At 39.4% G+C, this 18,878-nt stretch overlaps 2 protein-coding genes and 2 pseudogenes across 3 annotated transcripts; 1 reads left to right on the top strand and 3 right to left on the bottom strand.

The window, feature by feature from the left end:
* Positions 1 to 1,059: 1,059 nt before the first annotated feature.
* On the bottom strand, positions 1,060 to 8,182 carry LOC126614901 (alpha-glucan phosphorylase, H isozyme-like). 2 transcript variants are annotated; one of them, XR_007620564.1, is made up of 17 exons: positions 7,794 to 8,182; positions 7,422 to 7,678; positions 7,156 to 7,335; positions 6,346 to 6,522; positions 6,178 to 6,263; positions 5,830 to 6,019; positions 5,461 to 5,553; positions 4,950 to 5,134; positions 4,692 to 4,809; positions 4,483 to 4,611; positions 3,753 to 3,971; positions 3,459 to 3,662; positions 2,967 to 3,125; positions 2,633 to 2,896; positions 1,992 to 2,182; positions 1,601 to 1,792; positions 1,060 to 1,324 (listed from the first exon to the last, which is right to left on the bottom strand). XR_007620564.1 is itself a non-coding variant. In XM_050282592.1 (16 exons), exons 2-16 carry the CDS (start codon positions 7,638 to 7,640, stop codon positions 1,666 to 1,668), a joined length of 2,541 nt encoding a protein of 846 aa, XP_050138549.1. In that variant the 5' UTR covers positions 7,641 to 7,678; positions 7,794 to 8,182; the 3' UTR covers positions 1,419 to 1,665. The 2 variants fall into 2 exon arrangements, 1 of the variants encoding a protein (XP_050138549.1); XM_050282592.1 differs by lacking the exon at positions 1,060 to 1,324 and having other exon boundaries at positions 1,419 to 1,792.
* A 902-nt stretch (positions 8,183 to 9,084) lies between these two features.
* On the top strand, positions 9,085 to 9,764 carry LOC126614924 (50S ribosomal protein L12-1, chloroplastic-like; annotated as a pseudogene).
* Positions 9,765 to 11,096: 1,332 nt separating this feature from the next.
* Positions 11,097 to 14,062, bottom strand: LOC126614911 (calmodulin-binding receptor-like cytoplasmic kinase 2). The gene is made up of 6 exons (XM_050282610.1): positions 13,716 to 14,062; positions 13,222 to 13,463; positions 12,927 to 13,098; positions 12,474 to 12,563; positions 12,049 to 12,344; positions 11,097 to 11,584 (listed from the first exon to the last, which is right to left on the bottom strand). The coding sequence occupies exons 1-6, from the start codon at positions 13,963 to 13,965 to the stop codon at positions 11,258 to 11,260; spliced, it is 1,377 nt and encodes a 458-aa protein (XP_050138567.1). The 5' UTR covers positions 13,966 to 14,062; the 3' UTR covers positions 11,097 to 11,257.
* A 1,829-nt stretch (positions 14,063 to 15,891) lies between these two features.
* LOC126615498 (probable anion transporter 4, chloroplastic) lies at positions 15,892 to 17,474 on the bottom strand (annotated as a pseudogene).
* Positions 17,475 to 18,878: the final 1,404 nt, after the last annotated feature.

The following is an 18,878-nucleotide window of genomic DNA, read 5'->3' as shown; positions in this document are numbered from 1 at the left end:
TCATACTCTCCCGAGTACAATCGGCGTAGATCTTACTCTCCGTCACCAGTGAGACGGCATGATCGGGACTACTCACCGTATGACTCCGGGGAGATTCACCAGACGACTTTTACTATGGAAGGAGACATCGCTACATGGACTATATATTCACTAGATAAACTGTTACTATGGTAGGAGGCATGGCTATCGTTCTGTATCTCCTAGGGGTAGGAGGAGCTACACTCCCAGTGCCTCTCCCAGGCGTGGGAACTAGCAGTTACAGGAGGAGCTATTCACCTAGTGTTTCGCCCAGGCATAGGAGGAGGAGTTACACCCCCGGTCATTCGCCCAGGCCTAGGAGGACCTCCAGGAGGAGTTATTCCCCTAGTGTATCACCTGAACCGGTGAAGAGGCGGTCAAGGAGGAGGTACTCTCGAAGCAGAGATCTCGCAGACGCAGGAGCTCAAGGTCTCACAGGGGGGGTTCTTCCAAGCGGAGCTACTCGAGCAACAAGTTCCAGATTCATGTCACGATCTGCTAGCCCTAGGTCTACTTCACCTTCCTCGTGAAGGATGTTACTTTGCATATCTAGCGGTAAAGTATTGTGATGTTGGTCAGTTTGTCATTTTAGTTCTACTGTTCGGGTTCCAGTGTTTGGTTTGATCGTCTGTAGAAGTCTACATTTGGCCGATCGCGAATCATGATCTTGCGGCTAAGACCTGGCCACAAAGATAGATATGAAACCGTCTCATGAATTCACGTAACCTTATTCGGGCGCAAGATGCCAAGCACTCGGTTGGTGTCTATGATTGAATTTGATTTGATAACTTACTGAATTGGGAACAGGGAAATGGACGTTTCTTTTAGATTTTGTTAATGCAGAAGTTTGAGAATCTTGTGAGTTACGAAATCCAACCAATAACGAGCTTCAAGAGTTGCTCAAACTCGTCTCAACTCCCTCACATGACGCAGTCTCGGGCCGGTCTTTGTGACAGAGTTGACAAAACTCACTCGGTTTATGCAGTACTGATATAATCTGTTTTGGCAGCCAAATACAAGTCTACATCCAAAACAACCAAATGGAGCAATGATATTTCCCTTTCATAGTAATCGACGAAGTTTTCAAACTAAAATACACCAAAACTATGAGCATGTTGGGAAATGCTTTCCAACCGAAAATAGAAGCTTTTGAGGTCACTAGTTACATTGTTAAGTAATCATAAATGGACCAAATAATTATATCAGTGATACAATCATAGCGAAAACAATTCCCAAACGCATTCTTTCTCTTCCTGCACTTCATTGGTTAATTTTTTTGGATCGATCGAGGTACAAAAATAAACGTCTGTAGAAGAACAAGGGTGCCTAGTTAAGTTAGAGTGCATGCACAATAATACAAACACAGTATGGTAGGTATTTACCTGCTCGTTGCCAACACCTTATCGTGTAATTGATTTATTTTCTTATTTGTAACTTCTGTTAGCATAATAAAATACAAATAGAGAAGCACAAGCTCCAAAATAATTCTTGAAGGAAGCATATAATTGAAAAAAAATGTGAAGAAATAAAATGGAACATATAACGGCAGTTGCTACTTCTGTTGGCTTCTTTTATTCTTTACCTTAAGCTTTTCGTGGCATGGTTATAACATTCAAATAAGCATCAGAACCAGCACCGTGAAGGGATCTATGGTACGCGGCACTCCTCTATGTTCCAGATTTCCTTGGCGTACTGAGCAATTGTCCGGTCGCTGCTGAACTTGCCAGACCCTGCAGTGCTTAGTATGGACATCTTCAGCCACCTTTTCCTATCCCTGCAGGTGAAAAATGGCACCTCGTGTCAAAGGTGGAAGTAGTTATATTGTGGCGATGGACTCATGTATTTCAAGCAGCGAGATTCATGACAACAGTCAACACAAGGGTAAATGTTGCGGATTTTCTTTTTCTAGTCGGAGTAGATACTTGCAATTCAAGAAATCTATATTGTAAAGGTTAGAAGGTTTGACATCTTACTTGTAAGCTTCATCTACTTTTGCCTGAGCATCCACATACTGTGCAAAGTCATGGCCAACAAGAAAATAATCACCACGACCATAACCAGTGTTCCCCTCCAGAGAGTCAAGAAGTGGATTGTAATCGTAGCTCCCAAATGCTCCACTCCTAACAAACTGCTTGGCTTCTTCAAACCGAGGATCGGGTTTGAACTGCATGATTTACAAGAAGAGAAAAAAGTCATATAAGAAAGACTTGTGCTCGTTCACCAGTATGCACAAAAGATAAATTTAACTTTCAGCTGGATGTAAGAAATTCACATCATTGATTAGTTTAAGGAACCCCTTTCTGGGAGATCTAATAACTATTATATTGGATACCTTGAATAGATAATTAACAGTCATCGAACTATTTGGTATCCATAGATTTAGAAACTTATTATAACTAGTCTTTTTATTGAAATCCTGATAGCCTGTTGCTCCAACTTAGAACTAATATTGCTCAGGCTTTGGCAAGTTCTCCCGAAAAGCTTCATGATTCAATACCATTTTGTAACGACGATAAGAAGCCATCTACCTTTACGAACATTGAATGCAGAGCTTTCATACTACTTGCATTGATCTAAGTGACACATATAATAAAGAGAAAATGAAGCCTCATACCAGGCCGTTCTCTCTGTCCTTGCGCAGCTTAGGGACTTCATCAGCTGTTGCACCAAAGAGAAAAAAGTTGTCATCCCCAATTTCCTCACGGATTTCCACATTAGCCCCATCCAGTGTGCCGATTATGAGGCAGCCGTTCAGAGCAAATTTCATGTTGCTCGTGCCACTTGCCTCCATGCCTGCAGTACTGATATGTTGTGACAGCTCACTTCCTGGGATAAGTATCTCGGCCACAGATACATTGTAGTTTGGAACAAATACAACCTGAACATTAATGGTTATTAGGCCAGAATCAACCAATTGAAGCAAGCACGCTTGAAAAATATTCACTAACCTTCAAGTAACTATTGATATCAGGATCATTGTTGACCACAGCACCGACATCATCTACCAGCTTGACTATTCTTTTTGCATTTGTATATGTTGCAAATGCTTTTCCTCCAATCATGATAGTGCGTGGAGTTGTCTTCTTCCGATCTTCAGGGCTCATCTCCTGCCACAGTTCAGTTCCAAGCAAGTTCTCAAAATCATGCATAAACTTGAAAAAACGATATATAACCTTAAAAAAGAAATCCGTTGAACACTGCTTGCAAATTATAATTTTAAGGCTCGAGAATAACAACCAAAAGCAGAAAGAAATTGATTGAAAAATTATTTATTTGATGTACTTAGCGGGTGCAACACCATTACGAACAAATTGAAAGAGATGTACACAGAAATCCAAGTTCAAAGAGCATGAAGGTTCATATAATGGGTAGTATCACTAAGCAATGTTGATTGTTTCATATAACTATATAGTCAAGTAACAAGGAGAAGCCTTTTATACCTTTAACTTCTTGTACCGATAAACTGCGCCCAGAATATTCAGCAACTGTCTCTTATATTCATGGATACGCTTCACTTGTATGTCAAATAGAGTGTTTGGGTCAATCTTGACACCTGCCACATGCTCTATGTACTGCACCAAACGCTTCTTATTGGCCATCTTGGCAGACGCCCATTCTTCTTGTAATTTTGAATCATCAGCAAACTGTTGGAGTAAACATACTGACTTTTAATATTTCAACTGCAGGAACGATCTGACAAGGACAAACAATTCCATAATATGTGAGATGCATACCTTTCGAAGACCTACAAGTAGGTCCAGGTTGGTCACCCATTCATCCGTTTTTAACCATTTGGTGATTATATTACTGAGCTCAGGACTGCAAAACCGAAGCCACCGGCGAGGAGTAATCCCATTGGTTTTGTTTTGGAACTTTGTTGGCCATATAGAGACATAGTCTACAAATAACTCATTTTTTAAAATATCACTGTGCAATTGGGCAACACCATTAACCTACAATGACACTGAAAGCAATGAGATTCTCGAAGTCAACACTCAACAGCTCAAATGTGGAAATAAGGGGTTCTTATATTGTGGGAGGGAAAAAGAAAAGGAAAGCAGAACATATATATATTCAAGCGTCGTTAAATATTACTAATAAAGATAGGACTCAGAGATAAAATAGAATAGTCAAAATATGCACTTATGTAAGACTGCCATTGGGTGTCTTCCTGGGAAGAACTTGCTTCTCGTTCAAAGCTTGAGTTCAAGTCTCACCAACGTACACGGTGGACTGTACCTTACAGTCTTAGACTCTGTATTCACTATTGCATACAATCACTTGCTTGCCCTCCTAACCCCTTTTTCTTTGGGGAAAACGGAATAAGTTGCCTTTCATAATAGTTTATTGAAGGAAGCTGGAAGATTTCTAATAACCATATCAGGTTACCGTATGTTTACGTTGAAGACAGCTCAAAATAAGCTATAGGAGATGCTTGTAAATTTCCCCAAATAGATGTCTTACCGTATGTGCAGACACCACACATAAATTTGCCATTCGCACTACAGGCTTTTGGGGATTGTTATCCAAGACGCACAAGCTGGGAATTTTGCTCTCAAGATCACTTCGTGTAGCACGTACCATAGCAATGAACTGCCAGGATGCAATAATGTACATTAGAAGATAACAACTTTAGTATAAACAGAACAAATAAAAAAGGTGAGAAATATTACTCTTTTGTCAATTTCTTCTATTATTTGCATATGGCGAGGGAGAAGCTTCCACATTACGGCTTGTGACCATTTCTCAAGTGCTTCAGGAAGGACTGTGTGATTAGTATAAGCAACCGTCCTGGTTCAATTATTATGTGTTAGTACTTTATAGCTCCTTGTGCAAAAAGCACTACAAACAAGCTGAGTAGCCATAGAAGAAAGAAGAATGTGTGCCAACTTCAGGAAGAAATCCTAAAAACAACATGAAATATAATTGACCTTGTTGTCACTTCCCATGCCTCATCCCACCCAAGACCTTCCTCATCCAATAGCAGTCGCATCAGCTCCGGAATTGCCAGTGTAGGATGAGTATCGTTCATTTGGACAGCAACCTTTTTTGGGAACTCTGACCAATGCAATGTGTCTGTCCCCTGTTTCCTCTCCTTGAATCTAAAAATAATGTCCTGTAATTTCAAGATTATAAATTGAGGATCACAACATCTTAACAGGATCGAGATCACTAATTAGCAACTGAAAATGCCTCTTTATGACAAGACTGGATATGTATTTTTGCATATTGAAGATAAAAATTGGAAATGCTAAACCCAAGCATCACTTTGAGGGAAAATGTCAATGTGAAAACTTTTTTCTAAAGGTGTGAGATTCTTTTGACCTTCTCTAATGACATGTGGAAATTAAAAGGTCATCTGAAACAGCAAATGAAAGAAATAAAATAATGGTGATACTTACACCAACAAAACAATGAAGGATAAGATGATAATTAACCAACCTGAAGTGATGCACTGCAGAGGAAAAATTGTTGCTTCAGCCTTAAAAGTTTCCCCTCCTCTGTGGCATCTCCAGGATATAGAACAGCACAAATCTGCAAAAAACACATATCACAATGTGGTTCAAGAAAACATTTAAAACATGAAGACGTAGTGCCACACATTATTGAAAGGGAGAACAGTAGTTATAGAAAAAGACTTAGCTTAGTATTATGTGTGTGTATACACACACACACACACACACACAGTAATACAAATACACATCTAGATATAGTAAACTTAAAAGGCTTTTGATTGAATGTCTATGGAAGATTTGAAATACTGGCAAGTGGTTCCAAGACTAACTTGCCATTAGGATATAAATAACCAACCTGTTGCGCTCGAGAATGAAGCTGCGCAGCAGATTCATACTGTCCATCATTAAACTGAAATAGGTTAAAATCCTCAGCAGATGCTTTGGCTTCCCATAGACGGAGACTAATAGTGTTCTTGGTTTTGTATCCTGGAATTGGCACATCATAAGCCAGAGCTTGCAAAACCTCTCCCTCAACCCACTTTCGGCTATAATACAATCACAAGAATAATTGCTGAGTTAGTGTAGTTATATTTCAAGCCACCAACCAAGTTGCACGTGAATTTATGACATTGATAATTGATAAATAATTTTTTTGTTTTAGAAAAGTGTAATAATCTATTCTGTTATCAGTATTGACACTTACGATCCATCAGGATTGACATGAACACGGCCAAAAAATCTGACAGGGTACATAACATCATGCCTGACAACTTCCCAAGGACTAAATTTCTGCACAAATTCCATCGAAAAACATATCAGTAAGAACTCATGAAAAACATAAAATTTTACAGAACTTGAGGTGATACAGAACCTCTAGCCACTCCTCAGCAGTTTCTTCCTGGCCATCCTCGGCAATCCGCTGCTTGAACAGCCCGTACCTGTACCTCAAACCATACCCCCATGCAGGCAAATTCAATGTTGCCATGGAGTCTAGAAAGCACGAAGCAAGCCTTCCCAGCCCACCATTTCCAAGTGCCGCATCTTTCTCCTACAAAGATTCATTTCTACCAATCATCCATCAACAGATTGCACGTCGAATTCATGTGACGAAATCCAATTAAGAATCCATTTCAAATTATTAACAACCTCCTGAGGTAACAATTATAATTCATTTCAACGACACTATATTAAATTAGAATTTTGAGGGATTTTAATTATTTTCAATCAGGATTTTAAGTGATTATCTGAAATTCAAGGTGTATTCAATTAGAATTTTAAGATAGTTTATTAAAATTCTTAGAAATCCGGATGTATTCAATTAGGATTTTAAAGACGTTTATAACATTGCAGGTGCATTCAATTAGAAATTGATTTTAAAGAATTTGAGAAAGGTTGAGGAATTAGAGGGCATTGGAGAGATTTCGTAATGTATTTTAAGCATTCACAAACCTCACCTATCCCCATGAGATTTCGAGGGAATTGAATCAAAATTTTATATGGAATATCAACAAATCAATTAAACTCCATAAAAATCCATAGATTTATAAATCCATTAAAATCTCTCAAATTCTCAGTTGAATACAGCCCCTAAAAGTACACGCACAAATTCTAATTATGTGAAAGAACAAAAACTCAATCTTTACAATATAATTGAACGAAAACCGTATTTTTCGGAGATTACCTGCTCTGTTATTTCCTCCAGCTGATGCCCCAACTTGTTCAAAGCATCAGCATAAGCACTCTGAACATTCAAATTCCCAATCGCATTGGTCAAGGCTCGTCCTTGAAGATACTCCATGGACAAGTAGTAAGTCTGCTTGGGATTCTCCTTGTGGAAATGCAGGTACGTCTCGTTCCATTGCTACAAAAAAGGAAAACCAAACAAAATTAAAAAAATGGAAATCGACCAAGATCGAACCCGGAGGCTGAGAAACGGCGGTACAGTACTTGGATCAGGCGATCGCGGACGCTGTCGGCGGTGGCGTAGTAGGCTTGCTCCGGCTCGAACTTGAACGGCGAGAAGTGGGGGCTGAATTTGGCGTGGTAATTGATGTTGGAAGCAATCTGCGACGGCTCTTCGGCTAAAGGGTTTGCGGTTGCCGGAATCTTGGACGAAATGGCGGAGTCTGTGATGGTTTTCCCGTTCGATTTCGCAGTAGGCGCCATGGCTGAGCTTCCAGCAGCTTCTCAATCCTCAATAGTATCTGAAAAATCAAAGCAAAATTACCAAATTAATGTCGAACTGAAACCGTAAACAGAAACCCAGAAGAGAATTGATGAGAAAAACAAAACCCAAAAGAGGGAGAGAGAAAAGATTACATCTTTGAAGTGCGTTTTTGGTTTGTGAGAGTGTGAGGTTCTTAAGAGTGATGAAATGATCAGCTGAAAATATTAGCATAAAGGAATTTAAAAGAGAATCTGAGTGTGGGGGAGGAGATATTTTCGTATAAAGGCCAAAAGTGAGAGAGAGAGAGAGAGAGTGTGTGTGTGTGTGTTTTGGAGGTGAACTAAAAATATCAGAGAGAGAGAGAGAGAGAGAGAGAGAGAGAGGAGAGAGAGAGAGGAGGAAGGAGAAGGAGAAGAAGAAGAAGATGGTAGGAGGGAGGTTCTAAATTTTCGTATATTTTGCTTTCTTTTTCGTGATTTGTTTTGGTGGAGTGAAGCGAACGTGAACCGTCACATGAAAATGGAGCCAAAAGAGGGCGGGGTTTGTGTGTGTGTGTGGGAGCGAGTGAGAGGTGCACAGTCACATGACAAGCTTTGCTTCAATTGGAGATCAGATTTTCATGTTTTCTTTTGCCCTTCCTATACTTGAGTTAGGGACGCCACGTGGCTTCATTTGATCCAAGGTGCCTTGGATCACGTGTGCATATAAGAATTCTTCCATGAGATTAGGGACAGAGCTCAACAAAGTTAAGCTATGCTAGTGACAATCGTTCATGCGAACGTATTTGATGTAATGTGAGATTCTTTGCATGTTAATGAGCAAAGCAACATCTTTTGCATTTATAAGCTTGTTTGAAAATGTTTTTAAAATGAAAGAGTTTTTGAAAAAAAAAATAATTGGATTTCAAAAATACTTGAAGTATTTCTTGCAAGAAGCACATAAAAATAGTGCTTCTTGTCCGAAGCACTTCAAGTGTATTTCTATGTTTATTTGCATTTTTACTAAGAATAAATTCAAAAAACATTTTCATCAAAAAAAAATTCAGGCATTTTAAAAATATTTTCAAATGAGTTTATGTATGAAAAATGATGCACACTATTTTTTTCTATTTAAATATAAGGTTGCAATTGACTTTCTTAATTGCAAGATGACAAAGAGAGTCAAGAAGATAAAACGAGAAAATAGTACAGTTTCACTATTTTATTATTGGGTAAATTACATTTTATCCTCTCAGGTTTGGGGTCGATTTCAATTTCTTATAATATCTTTAAAACACTTCAATTTCATACATTTACTTATCATTTTATTTCAATTTCATATATCTGTTAGAAAATCCGTTAAGTGATGACATGACAAATACGGGATCCACATTTGTGCTGATGTGGCTGCCAAATTTGTGTCATGTGGCAATTTTTTATGCATTTAAAAATAATTATTTAAAGAAAAGTTATAAAAAATAAAAATAAAAAAAAACCAAATCAAACCCAGAAAAACCCATCCATTCCCTACAACCTCTCACCCCTCTCCTCCTTTCTCTCCCACTCCACCAAACCCACTCTCCAATTCCCCTTTAACCCCCCAACCCTTACCCTCACCCACCGCGCCACCCATATCCGCCCCCTCGCCGCCGTCAAAGCCCCAAAAAAGATCGAAAAGCTTGTCACCGACATCTCCAGCCTCACCCTCGAGGAAGCCAGCATCCTCGTTGACGACCTCCAGGACAAGCTTGACGTCTCCATTGCTGCCCTCACTCCAGCCGCCACCGTGGCCATTGCGCTAGGAGCGGGCGAGGCCCCGCCGTCGTGGAGGAAAAGACGGAGTTCGATGTTGTCATCGAGGAGGTGTTAAGCAACGTGAGAATTGTGGTGATTAAGGCAGCGAGGGCGTTGAGAAAATGAGAAAAGGGAAAAGATCGGTTGGGGAAGGTGAAAAGAGTGGAGGAGAGGAATAAGGGTTGCGGGGAAGGGGAATGGATGGTTTTTGGGTTTGATTTGGCTATTTTTTTCTCTTTTTTTTTAACTTTTCTTTAATTAATTATTTTAAATGCATAAAAATTATTTTTTGCCATGTGATACAAATTTGGTTGCCACGTCAGCACAAATATGGATCCCATATTTACCACGTCATCACTTAACTGTTTACTTAATAGATTTTCTAACGGATGTATGAAATTGAAATATACCCCAAACATGAGAGGGTAAAAATGTAATTTACCCTTTATTATTTCACTGTTATATGGTTTTATTATGATGGAATAATGATCTGATGTAGGCGAAAAAAATAAGGGTAAATTACATTTTTCCCAATCAAATTTGGGGTCAATTTCAATTCCTTACAACATGTTTAAAACATTTCAATTTCATACATTTAAGGCTTACATGATCCATTCTCCTGGGCGATGTGGGATGTTACAATCCACCCTCTTTAGGGGTCCGACGTCCTCATCGACACACATCCGGCTAGGGATTGGCTATGATACCAAATTGTCACATGCAGACTCGGGCCACCACCACATCCCGGGCTCGACTCCACCGTATGACGAGGCCTTTTGGGAGCTCACTGGCTTCAGGTTTTGTAGGAACTCTGAAATTAAGCGAGAAAAAAAGCTAGAACATTCCCGAGATGGATGACCCACTGGGAAGTTCTGCTCGCATGAGTTTTTAGAAACAAAACAGTGAGGGCATGATCGGGGCCCAAAGCGGACAATATCGTGCTACGGCAGAGTTGAGCCCGGGATGTGATGGAACCTGGGTCGGGATGTAACAATTTGGTATCAAAGCCAATCCATGATCGGAAGTGTGCCGACTATGACGTCGAGCTCCTAAGGGGGTGGATTGTTAGATCCCACATCGCCTAGGGGAGTGGATCCTCTATGCTTTCTATGTACATGCCCACCTTCATATAACACGAGGCTTTTTAGGAGCTCACTGGTTTCGGGTTCCATCAGAACTCTGAAGTTAAGCAAGTTCAGGCGAGAGCATTCCTAGAATGGCACTGGGAAGTTCTCGTGTGAGTTCCCAGAAACAAAACCGTGAGGACGTGATCGGGGCCCAAGGCAGACAATATCATGCTATGGCGGAGTCGAGCCCGGGATGTGACATACAATACCATCGGAACTCTGAAGTTAAGCGAGTTCAGGCGAGAGCATTCCCAGGATTGGTGACCCACTGGGAAGTTCTCGTGTGAGTTCCCATAAACAAAACCATGAGGGCGTGGTCAGGACCAAAAGCGGACAATATCGTGTTATGACGGAGTCGAGCCCGGGATGTGACATACAATACAACACTGTTTTATGTGAAGTGCTTTTTCCAAAATTTCTCCAAAGATTTTGGAAGCATAAAAAGTGGTTTTACATGATTAATGTGCTTATTTTTATTGATAACACGTCATATAATTTACAAATTTAACTTTAAAAAGTTAATTTATCTGACATTAATTGCTAGCTAGACGCCAACTTCGGTTCGTAATATAATCTGGTTGCCATTGAAATTTAATATTTGAATATTGGGTTTTATACAAAAAGATGTTTCTTTTTTACATAGATGTACAAATTAAACACTTGGATAGAAGAAGAAAACAATTTTCCGTAAATAATTTCACTCAAAATTCTTATAAGTTAGGCAGAGATAATAAATCTCTGACAATCATCATCTTGAATCCCAAACGATGTCCGCCGAGTCCTCTTTGCATCTCTGACGGGATAATTCGCAGAAAAATGAACATCAGAGGAGGAAGAAAGGAGGGATTTTTCTTGAAAGTCCTTTCGAATTCCCCATAACACTTCAGCACATTTTTTCATGGAGGGTCTTGAATTTCTTAGAGGTGCAAGGCATTCCTGAGCTAGCAGGAGGACTTTCTCCAAAACCATCGTTGATGCCGGGTTTCTCCGTAGCCTTGGATCCATGACAAATATCGCGTCTCCTCGTTTCAACATTTGGATTGCCTGCAGATGTAAACATGGTTAGGCTAATGTTTGGTTCGTAGCACTTCTAATACATAATCTTTGTCTATAACACATGGGAACAGGACATCTGAAGAGGAGGATGAAATGATCTACCGCAACCGTAGCGGTTTCATTTGATGAATGTTTCACATGTAAATGCAACGAGGAACAAGGTGGATGTTACAAGAGCTAGACTCGTGGTTTGCCCTTATCCTCTATAGAAATATGTCATGAGTGACGGATTGTCTAAAGTTTAACAGAAGCATGTGATGAATGTCGGAACTACAATAAATCGGGGAGATTAAGAGTAAAACAAAACTTGAGCAATGACTAATTAATCATGTAAGGTGGAAATCTGGGCAGATTTTACCGCGAAGCAACATATAGAAACAGACATCCCAACAAAATTCCAGTTTCGTGTCAGTTTAGTAATGTCAAGATGCTTAAAATGAGTATACTCTTACCCATCTTGTTGTAATTCTTTCATTGGTTGGCTTCTTTGGTTCGATGGGTCGTCTTCCTGTCATAAGTTCTACAAGCAAGACACCAAAGGAGTAAACATCACTCTTTACGGTGAGTTGATAAGTCTTGAGGTACTCGGGGTCCAAGTATCCTGCCGTTCCTTTGACTTGAGTTGAAATGTGAGTTGCATTTGGGTCTGCAGACGATCGTGCAAACCCAAAGTCCGCCACTTTAGCCCGAAGTTTTTCTGTGATGAGGATGTTTAAAGATTTTATGTCTCTGTGGATTATCGGAGGATCTGTCAAATACATGAGACGCTTCAGGTTGTCAAATGCCTTCATAATAATATCCTAATCAAATTAAATGGGAAGCAAGATGAAAACATCTTTATCGGTCGAGTAATTTGGATTGAAAATGATGTACACACCTTTATACATGTGAAGATAGGTGATTGCATGAGCCACATCAATAGCAATGTCCAAACGTTCTCCGGTTTCAAGTTCATTTCCATTTGTACCTTCATGAAAAGAGAACTATTTTTATAAACATTTCTGGATTAGTATTATGTTATTTCTGATGATATCCAGATTATCTAATTATCACAGAAAAGTAGAAAAATAAAGAGCTTCCATGGAGGGAAAGGTGTTCCGAGCTTCATGTAAAACACAACGAGACAACTAAAACGCTAATTTTTTCAACTGAAGAACAAAGGAAACAGGACACTGCTAATGATCCTTCATTTTATCTAACTCTTTTTGTTACTTGATGTTAACATTTCCAGTTTCTCAGTAGATATTCCACCTGATGAACTTATCACTTACGTCTACCTTCTACTGACTAACCCTATTGAGTTTCATAACTAAGTTTTCATAAGACTTACCATCCAAATGCTCGCGAAGCGTTCCATTTGCAACGTATTCAACCACAATAATCCGCTCATCTCCATGCTCCAGATATCCATATAACCGTACCAAATTCAGATGCTCAATCGTTGACAAGGTAAGTATTTCATTCTTGAACTCCGTTTCTAATAAGAGCTTGTCAGACGCAGCCTGCACAAATTTTACGCCGTTATGCAAGCTAATAGAAAATGAGATTAACTATTGTCCTCACAATGCTCTACCAATTATAAGGATTCTGCCTGTTTCTCAACCATCAGGCATAATTATCTATACCTTCCGAGCACGCTTTACAGCAACAAGAGATCCATCTGCAAGCCTTCCCTTGTACACGGTTCCAAATCTGCCCTCACCAATCTGATTTGCTGGAGAGAATTTTTCCGTTGCTTTGAGAATCTCTTCGTAAGAGAAATTCGTCGTCTCAATTAATCCACTGGCAGAACTAGTGGACTGAGAGAACTTAAACTTCGACGAGCTCTTACTCCTTGTGTCACTCCCTGACGAACGATCAGTTGACGCTGCAGGGTACAGGAAAATATTAACACAAGTAACTTCTCAATCTTTGATATTTTGAAAGCACTACTACATATGGTTTTTACCAAGCTGCAATAGAAAGCACTTCTACTCAAAGACGCTTTTATTCAAAGTACATCCAAAATTTTCAATAAAAATCCAATGGTATCTGAAAGTCCTTTTAGCTGTTCTAAAAGCACTTCCGAACAAGTTTACTTTAGATTTGCGCAGAACCAACATGGAAGCTAAAAACTTACACGAAATCCCTCGGATTCGAGAATCATTTCTTTTTGTTTCAATCAAAGCAGCAGCCTTTGAGGCGGCCTTTCGCTGTCCGAAAAGAATTGTGAAAAGCCCGGCAACTTTCTTCACAGCAACCTTGATATGCCTCAGGACAGGAAGACTTTTGTGCTTAGCTTTGTTCTTGTTACCATCTTCATACCGGAAACTGGAGATTTGCTTTCCCTGATTTGCCTGCAGATTATGAGGACTTGGTGTTCTCTTCATTGCCAGAAGTTATGGAGTTTTTGGCCGTCTGATGCAATTTTGATCAACATTTGGCTTTGTTGTTTACTAGTAGCATTCTTGTATTTATGATTCGTACCTATAGAATTTTATTTAATAAAATAATTGAATGTTTATTAAAGTCTTACATTTAAGACTAATTCAAGTGATTTTGTGGATTAGTAGCCAGAGCCGGCTTCTCTGCCCTAGTTCTCATACACCTTCATTTTCTTTTATTTTGTGCGTTGGTTAAGCTACATCAACATTTTATATTGATTTTTTATAGGACAATAAGACAAAAAACAATAGTGATATAAAATGTTGATGTGACTTAACCATGACCGCACAAATAGAAGTGGATGAGAGTATATTGGAACTGAGAGGGCCGAGAAGCCAGGTCCTTAGTAGCCATTACACGTTTTGATGGAGGACAAATCAACAACAACATTTTCAGTTAAAAATATTTTAAAAAGGGATCAGTTGGTGATTTCATTATAGCAATTCACTCTTCTGGGGCTGGAAAGACTCACAGAGAAAGTCTCCATTTGATCATCATCGTGTAATTCATCAACACCAAGAGTCGAACTCAAGACGCAATACGTGTTTGGAATTTGCTCCTAAAAAAAGAAAAAAGAAAAAGAAAAGAAAGAAAGAAAGAATAATATTTAGTCAAATACCGGAAGATATTTTAATAGGCTGCAGATTCTAGTGGCAACCCAAGTTGTAGGGCGGGTTGCATCACATGAATTGATTGAGGGAAAAAGATCCGGGGATCCATGATCGTGATCGTTCATCTTATATCGTGCAATAAAAAATTATTATAAATTTTAAAATTAAAATTAAATATAAATAATATCTAACGAAAACTGATCGCATTATATACGATAAATGATCACGATCATTGGATCTCGGAATCCCCAAAAATAGGGATATGACGAGGTTCCTTTTCCTTGATTGAGAGCTTCTGCCTTTTTGCGTGATTGCGTCCCCCTTTCGATCGAGAGAAGTTATTTCCACACTTCCTTTTTCTCCTCTCGTGTACTGTCCTCTCTTTTTCTAGCCGTATAATTAAATAAATTAAAAAAGAATTAAGAGACATAAATAAATGGCTGAGCGCAAAAAGGAGAAAATGGGATTTACGTAAATCAGTTTCCTATTGCTCAAATTTCCATTTTGAGCGTTCATTTTCAGCACGTGCTTGTGACCTTTCAACTTTTAACTTTATATCTAAACGGGTCGGGTTTATCGGGTTTTGATCGGGTTCAATCTGACCCGTTAAGTTAACGGATCATCCGAATCCGACCCATTAAACTAACAGGTCACTCGTTTCACCCGTTAACAATTATTATTATTATTTTTTTTTTTTTTGCATGAAGTTTATTTTTTGTTGTTAAAACTTTACTGAAATTACTAAAACATCATCAACTAACGGATTGATCCAAAGTGACCCGTTATTTAACGGGTTGTTAACGGGTTCACCCGTTAGCGATCCGACCCGTTAAACATTCATCCAAATACTAATATTAACGGGTCGGGTCCAAAATGCCAAGTCTAATTACCTGACGGAAATGCTTCCCTTGTTGAGAGTTGTCCCACATAAATGTGAGACAATGTTTTCCATGTGCTTATATGGTCTTGGGCTACTCCTTATATTGCTAATTGGTTTTATGGTGGAATCTCAATTTCATCATGATATCAGAACATGTTATCCTCGTGTGGAGCCAGACGGACACACGCACTCCACGTCACTCAGTCGTTGTTCACGTATAAGCTTGAAAATCCACCATACATGCGGATACGTGTTGAGAGTTGTCCCACATCGGTGAGGGACAATGTTTGGTATGTGCTTATATGGTCTTGGACTACTCCTCATATTACCAATTAGTTTTATGATGAACCTCAATTTCATCATTTTGTCGTTCATGTATGTATGAATAATATGAACCACAATCAATCAATGAGGAAGCAAGAACAAAGAATCTGGCATCGTACCTCTGGAACGTATTTACACGTATCTTTTACAAAATTTGGTAATCAGGATCCCCATATGCGCCTGAAACAAACTATTGATGCACGAGGAAGAGGAACACTACTAGAATATCCACTTTACACACCTTGGATTCAAACAATGAACAACAAGGTTATGTATTTATACAACGGATGACTTCGAAACGATCTGTACCATTAGTCGAGTCTTCCTGCCCACATTCGGTCCAATTCCATGGACTGCCCCGTTAGTTACAGTTGAAAAAGCATCATCATCGTCATCATCAATCGATGCTTTCACCAGCAGCCTTTAAATATCATTCATGAACTGTCAAGCAAAAGTCAATGCACAGTCCAATTTCATTAGGGATATAAAACTGTCAACGCGTTAGGAATTTAAAACCGTGTTCAAACAGTATAACAAAGCAGCAAATTGGTCATCATGTCAAATCTCCACAATTCCTAATGGAAGTTTAAAAGCGGGGCAGGGGCTTGGAAGGAGAAACAAATTTGAAGAATCGTTAACGATGATACTTACCAGGTTCGTCGAAATTTACTCGCTCTCCAGTAGAAAAGACGACGTAGAAAAGGGCAGCAAGAATATATAAGAGCGATGTTCAACAAAGAAACCAGCTCCAACTGTTCCCAAAATGGCAGTAAATGTTCCAGCAGTATTTGAAATTCCTAACACAATAATAAATAACAGGATAACATCAAATTTTACCAAATTAACAAGTTATTTCACTACGCTTTGGAAGCATTAATATACTGAAAATTTATTCTAATTTTACATACCATGTAAAACACCGGAGTACTGTGGAGTGATCTCCTGGTTAAAGAAAAATTAATTAATTAAGTCACACCAAACAAATAAAGAATTAATTCTACGTACTAACGACAATAACATTCACTAATGCCAACCTGGAGATTCACAAGAAAACCAGAGTGACTAAAAGATTTCAGCCCGACTGCGGATGTAAGCCAAGCAGATGCAACTGCTGGACTTTTTGCTGTAATTAAACCCACAAGAGCTATCCCAGGACCAACGAAACCGATTGACTGCAGAGAAGGAACAATATTCACATTCAATAAGCGACTAGAAATTCAACTCATATAGGATATAATTTTTTCTTTAACAAAGATCCACTTTGACTAGAAATTTAACCCAAAGAAATCCAGATAAACCAAAAATCACAAATGGTCCAAATTTACCACCTTGTGACATGAGGATTGGAGAAAGCATGAGTCCTACTGCACTTCCAAGCTGAAATCCGGCCATTGCAAGTCCAACAGCCCTGGCTCGTTCTGTTTGAGGAAACCACCTGAAACACCAAGTTCATACCTTGATCAACATTTTAGCTTCACCAACAATTTAACAAACAAAAAAACACCTGTAAGAACATCATTAAATAGGCTTTAATGTGATTGGTAAATCCAAAAAGGAAGTTTGAAGATCACCATTACCTCGCTACCATGTTGTTCATGCACGGAAGAGCCACTCCTGCAATTCCAAGGAGAGCTCTCATCGCAAGGAGGGCCCATAGAGAATTTTCCGCAGCCCACGGTGTAAGAAAGGTAGCTAAAGACCAGAAAGCTACTCCCCACTACCTTACCACCATAATAGTCCACAAGAGTCCCTCCAGCTATGGGAGAAACGAGGTATCCCCAAAGGAAAGATGACTGCCAAATGTTTTTTCAAATGAGTATTTCAGATTTCCTAGATGACTGCCAAATGATTTTTTTGAAAACCCATGAGTTCAACTGTTCTGGCCGATGTGGGATAAATGAATTCTAACACTCCGGAGTTCCACACATCGGCAACCACGTGGAGCCAAGCCGGGGCTCACCCGTTCACGCTAGGGCAATGCACGTGGCATCTCTTGGCCTACATGGAGCCAAGTCGGGGCTCACCCATTTGCGCGGGGCCAAAGGGAACCCCCACCCATTCACCTGGATGTACGGACCCGTCCCCTGACTCTGATACCATCTTAAATTTCAGGTAGACAGGCCATGGGCCCACTCCAACAACACCGATACTGTCCCCACTTGGCTACTTGCTCAATCCGTTAGGTGTGGGGTTTTAATACAAAAAGTCTCGGAGTTAGTTAGAGTAGAGTAATTCTATATAAATGACTTGTTCTCAAGCCTTCTGACCGATGTGGGACAAATGAATTCTAACAATCTGGCCCTCCTTAGGTTGGAGATGGCCTTATGTGCGCTCTTCCTAACCCCGGCTATTTTCCTTCTCTCAAGTTTCTCCATGTTACAGTTTATTATTTTGATAATGACATGATATCGAAGCTTTTCTCCGACTGCCCTGTACTTGAAGGCTTGACTATCGATGGAGGTATCAGAGCCAAGGAAGTTTTAAATTTCATGATTTCTGCACCTAAACTGAAAACGTTACAGATAAGTTTGTCTGTTGATAATCCACGTCTACAATCTTTCTATTGATGCTCCAATGCTTGAAAACCTTGATATTGAGCTGGACATTGTGGCAAATTGTGTTTTGGAGAGTGCAAAATCTCTAGTGAAAGCCAATATTGCTCTAGACGACTGCATTGGAGAACAACGGCCTGCCTTTTCCAACTGTGTAACGGGCTTCTGGCACAAGTTCGCAATGTTACATATCTGTCCCTTTCGGCCTCTTGTTTTGAGGTAAGTAGAAGCTTACTCTTGTTCATTTCTGCAGTTCCTGAGTTGAAAAGTTTTGTATGGATTTATGTTTAATCGTTTCTCATATGAAGGCTGGGGATCTGCCGTCTTTTAATAATCTCAAGCAATTGAAGTTGGTTCTTTATGATTGCTATTACTCGGAATTGCTAGCTGAGGTTCTTAAAAGATCAGCTAATCTCAAAGATCTTTTCTTAGACGTATATTCACACGTAAGTTCCTAATATGATACCAATATACAGTTTTTACGATAATTC

This window comes from Malus sylvestris, chromosome 3, assembly GCF_916048215.2.
Source record: "Malus sylvestris chromosome 3, drMalSylv7.2, whole genome shotgun sequence".
Classification (NCBI taxonomy): Eukaryota; Viridiplantae; Streptophyta; class Magnoliopsida; order Rosales; family Rosaceae; genus Malus; species Malus sylvestris.
This window is presented reverse-complemented; position numbering and strand designations above follow the sequence as displayed.

Bases quoted from the DNA above. Each gene is read 5' to 3' on its own strand.
- LOC126614901 (XM_050282592.1), bottom strand. From the start codon at position 7,640: ATGGCGCCTACTGCGAAATCGAACGGGAAAACCATCACAGACTCCGCC. The intron at 2,897-2,966 runs GTTAGTGAATAT...ATTAATGTTCAG, and splicing joins ATATCAATAGTTACTTGAAG to GTTGTATTTGTTCCAAACTA. The intron at 2,183-2,632 runs GTATGAGGCTTC...TAAATCATGCAG, and splicing joins AGGACAGAGAGAACGGCCTG to TTCAAACCCGATCCTCGGTT.
- LOC126614911 (XM_050282610.1), bottom strand. From the start codon at position 13,965: ATGAAGAGAACACCAAGTCCTCATAATCTGCAGGCAAATCAGGGAAAG. The intron at 13,464-13,715 runs GTAAGTTTTTAG...TGTACCCTGCAG, and splicing joins TCGAATCCGAGGGATTTCGT to CGTCAACTGATCGTTCGTCA. The intron at 12,564-12,926 runs GTAAGTCTTATG...CTTTTCATGAAG, and splicing joins GCTTCGCGAGCATTTGGATG to GTACAAATGGAAATGAACTT.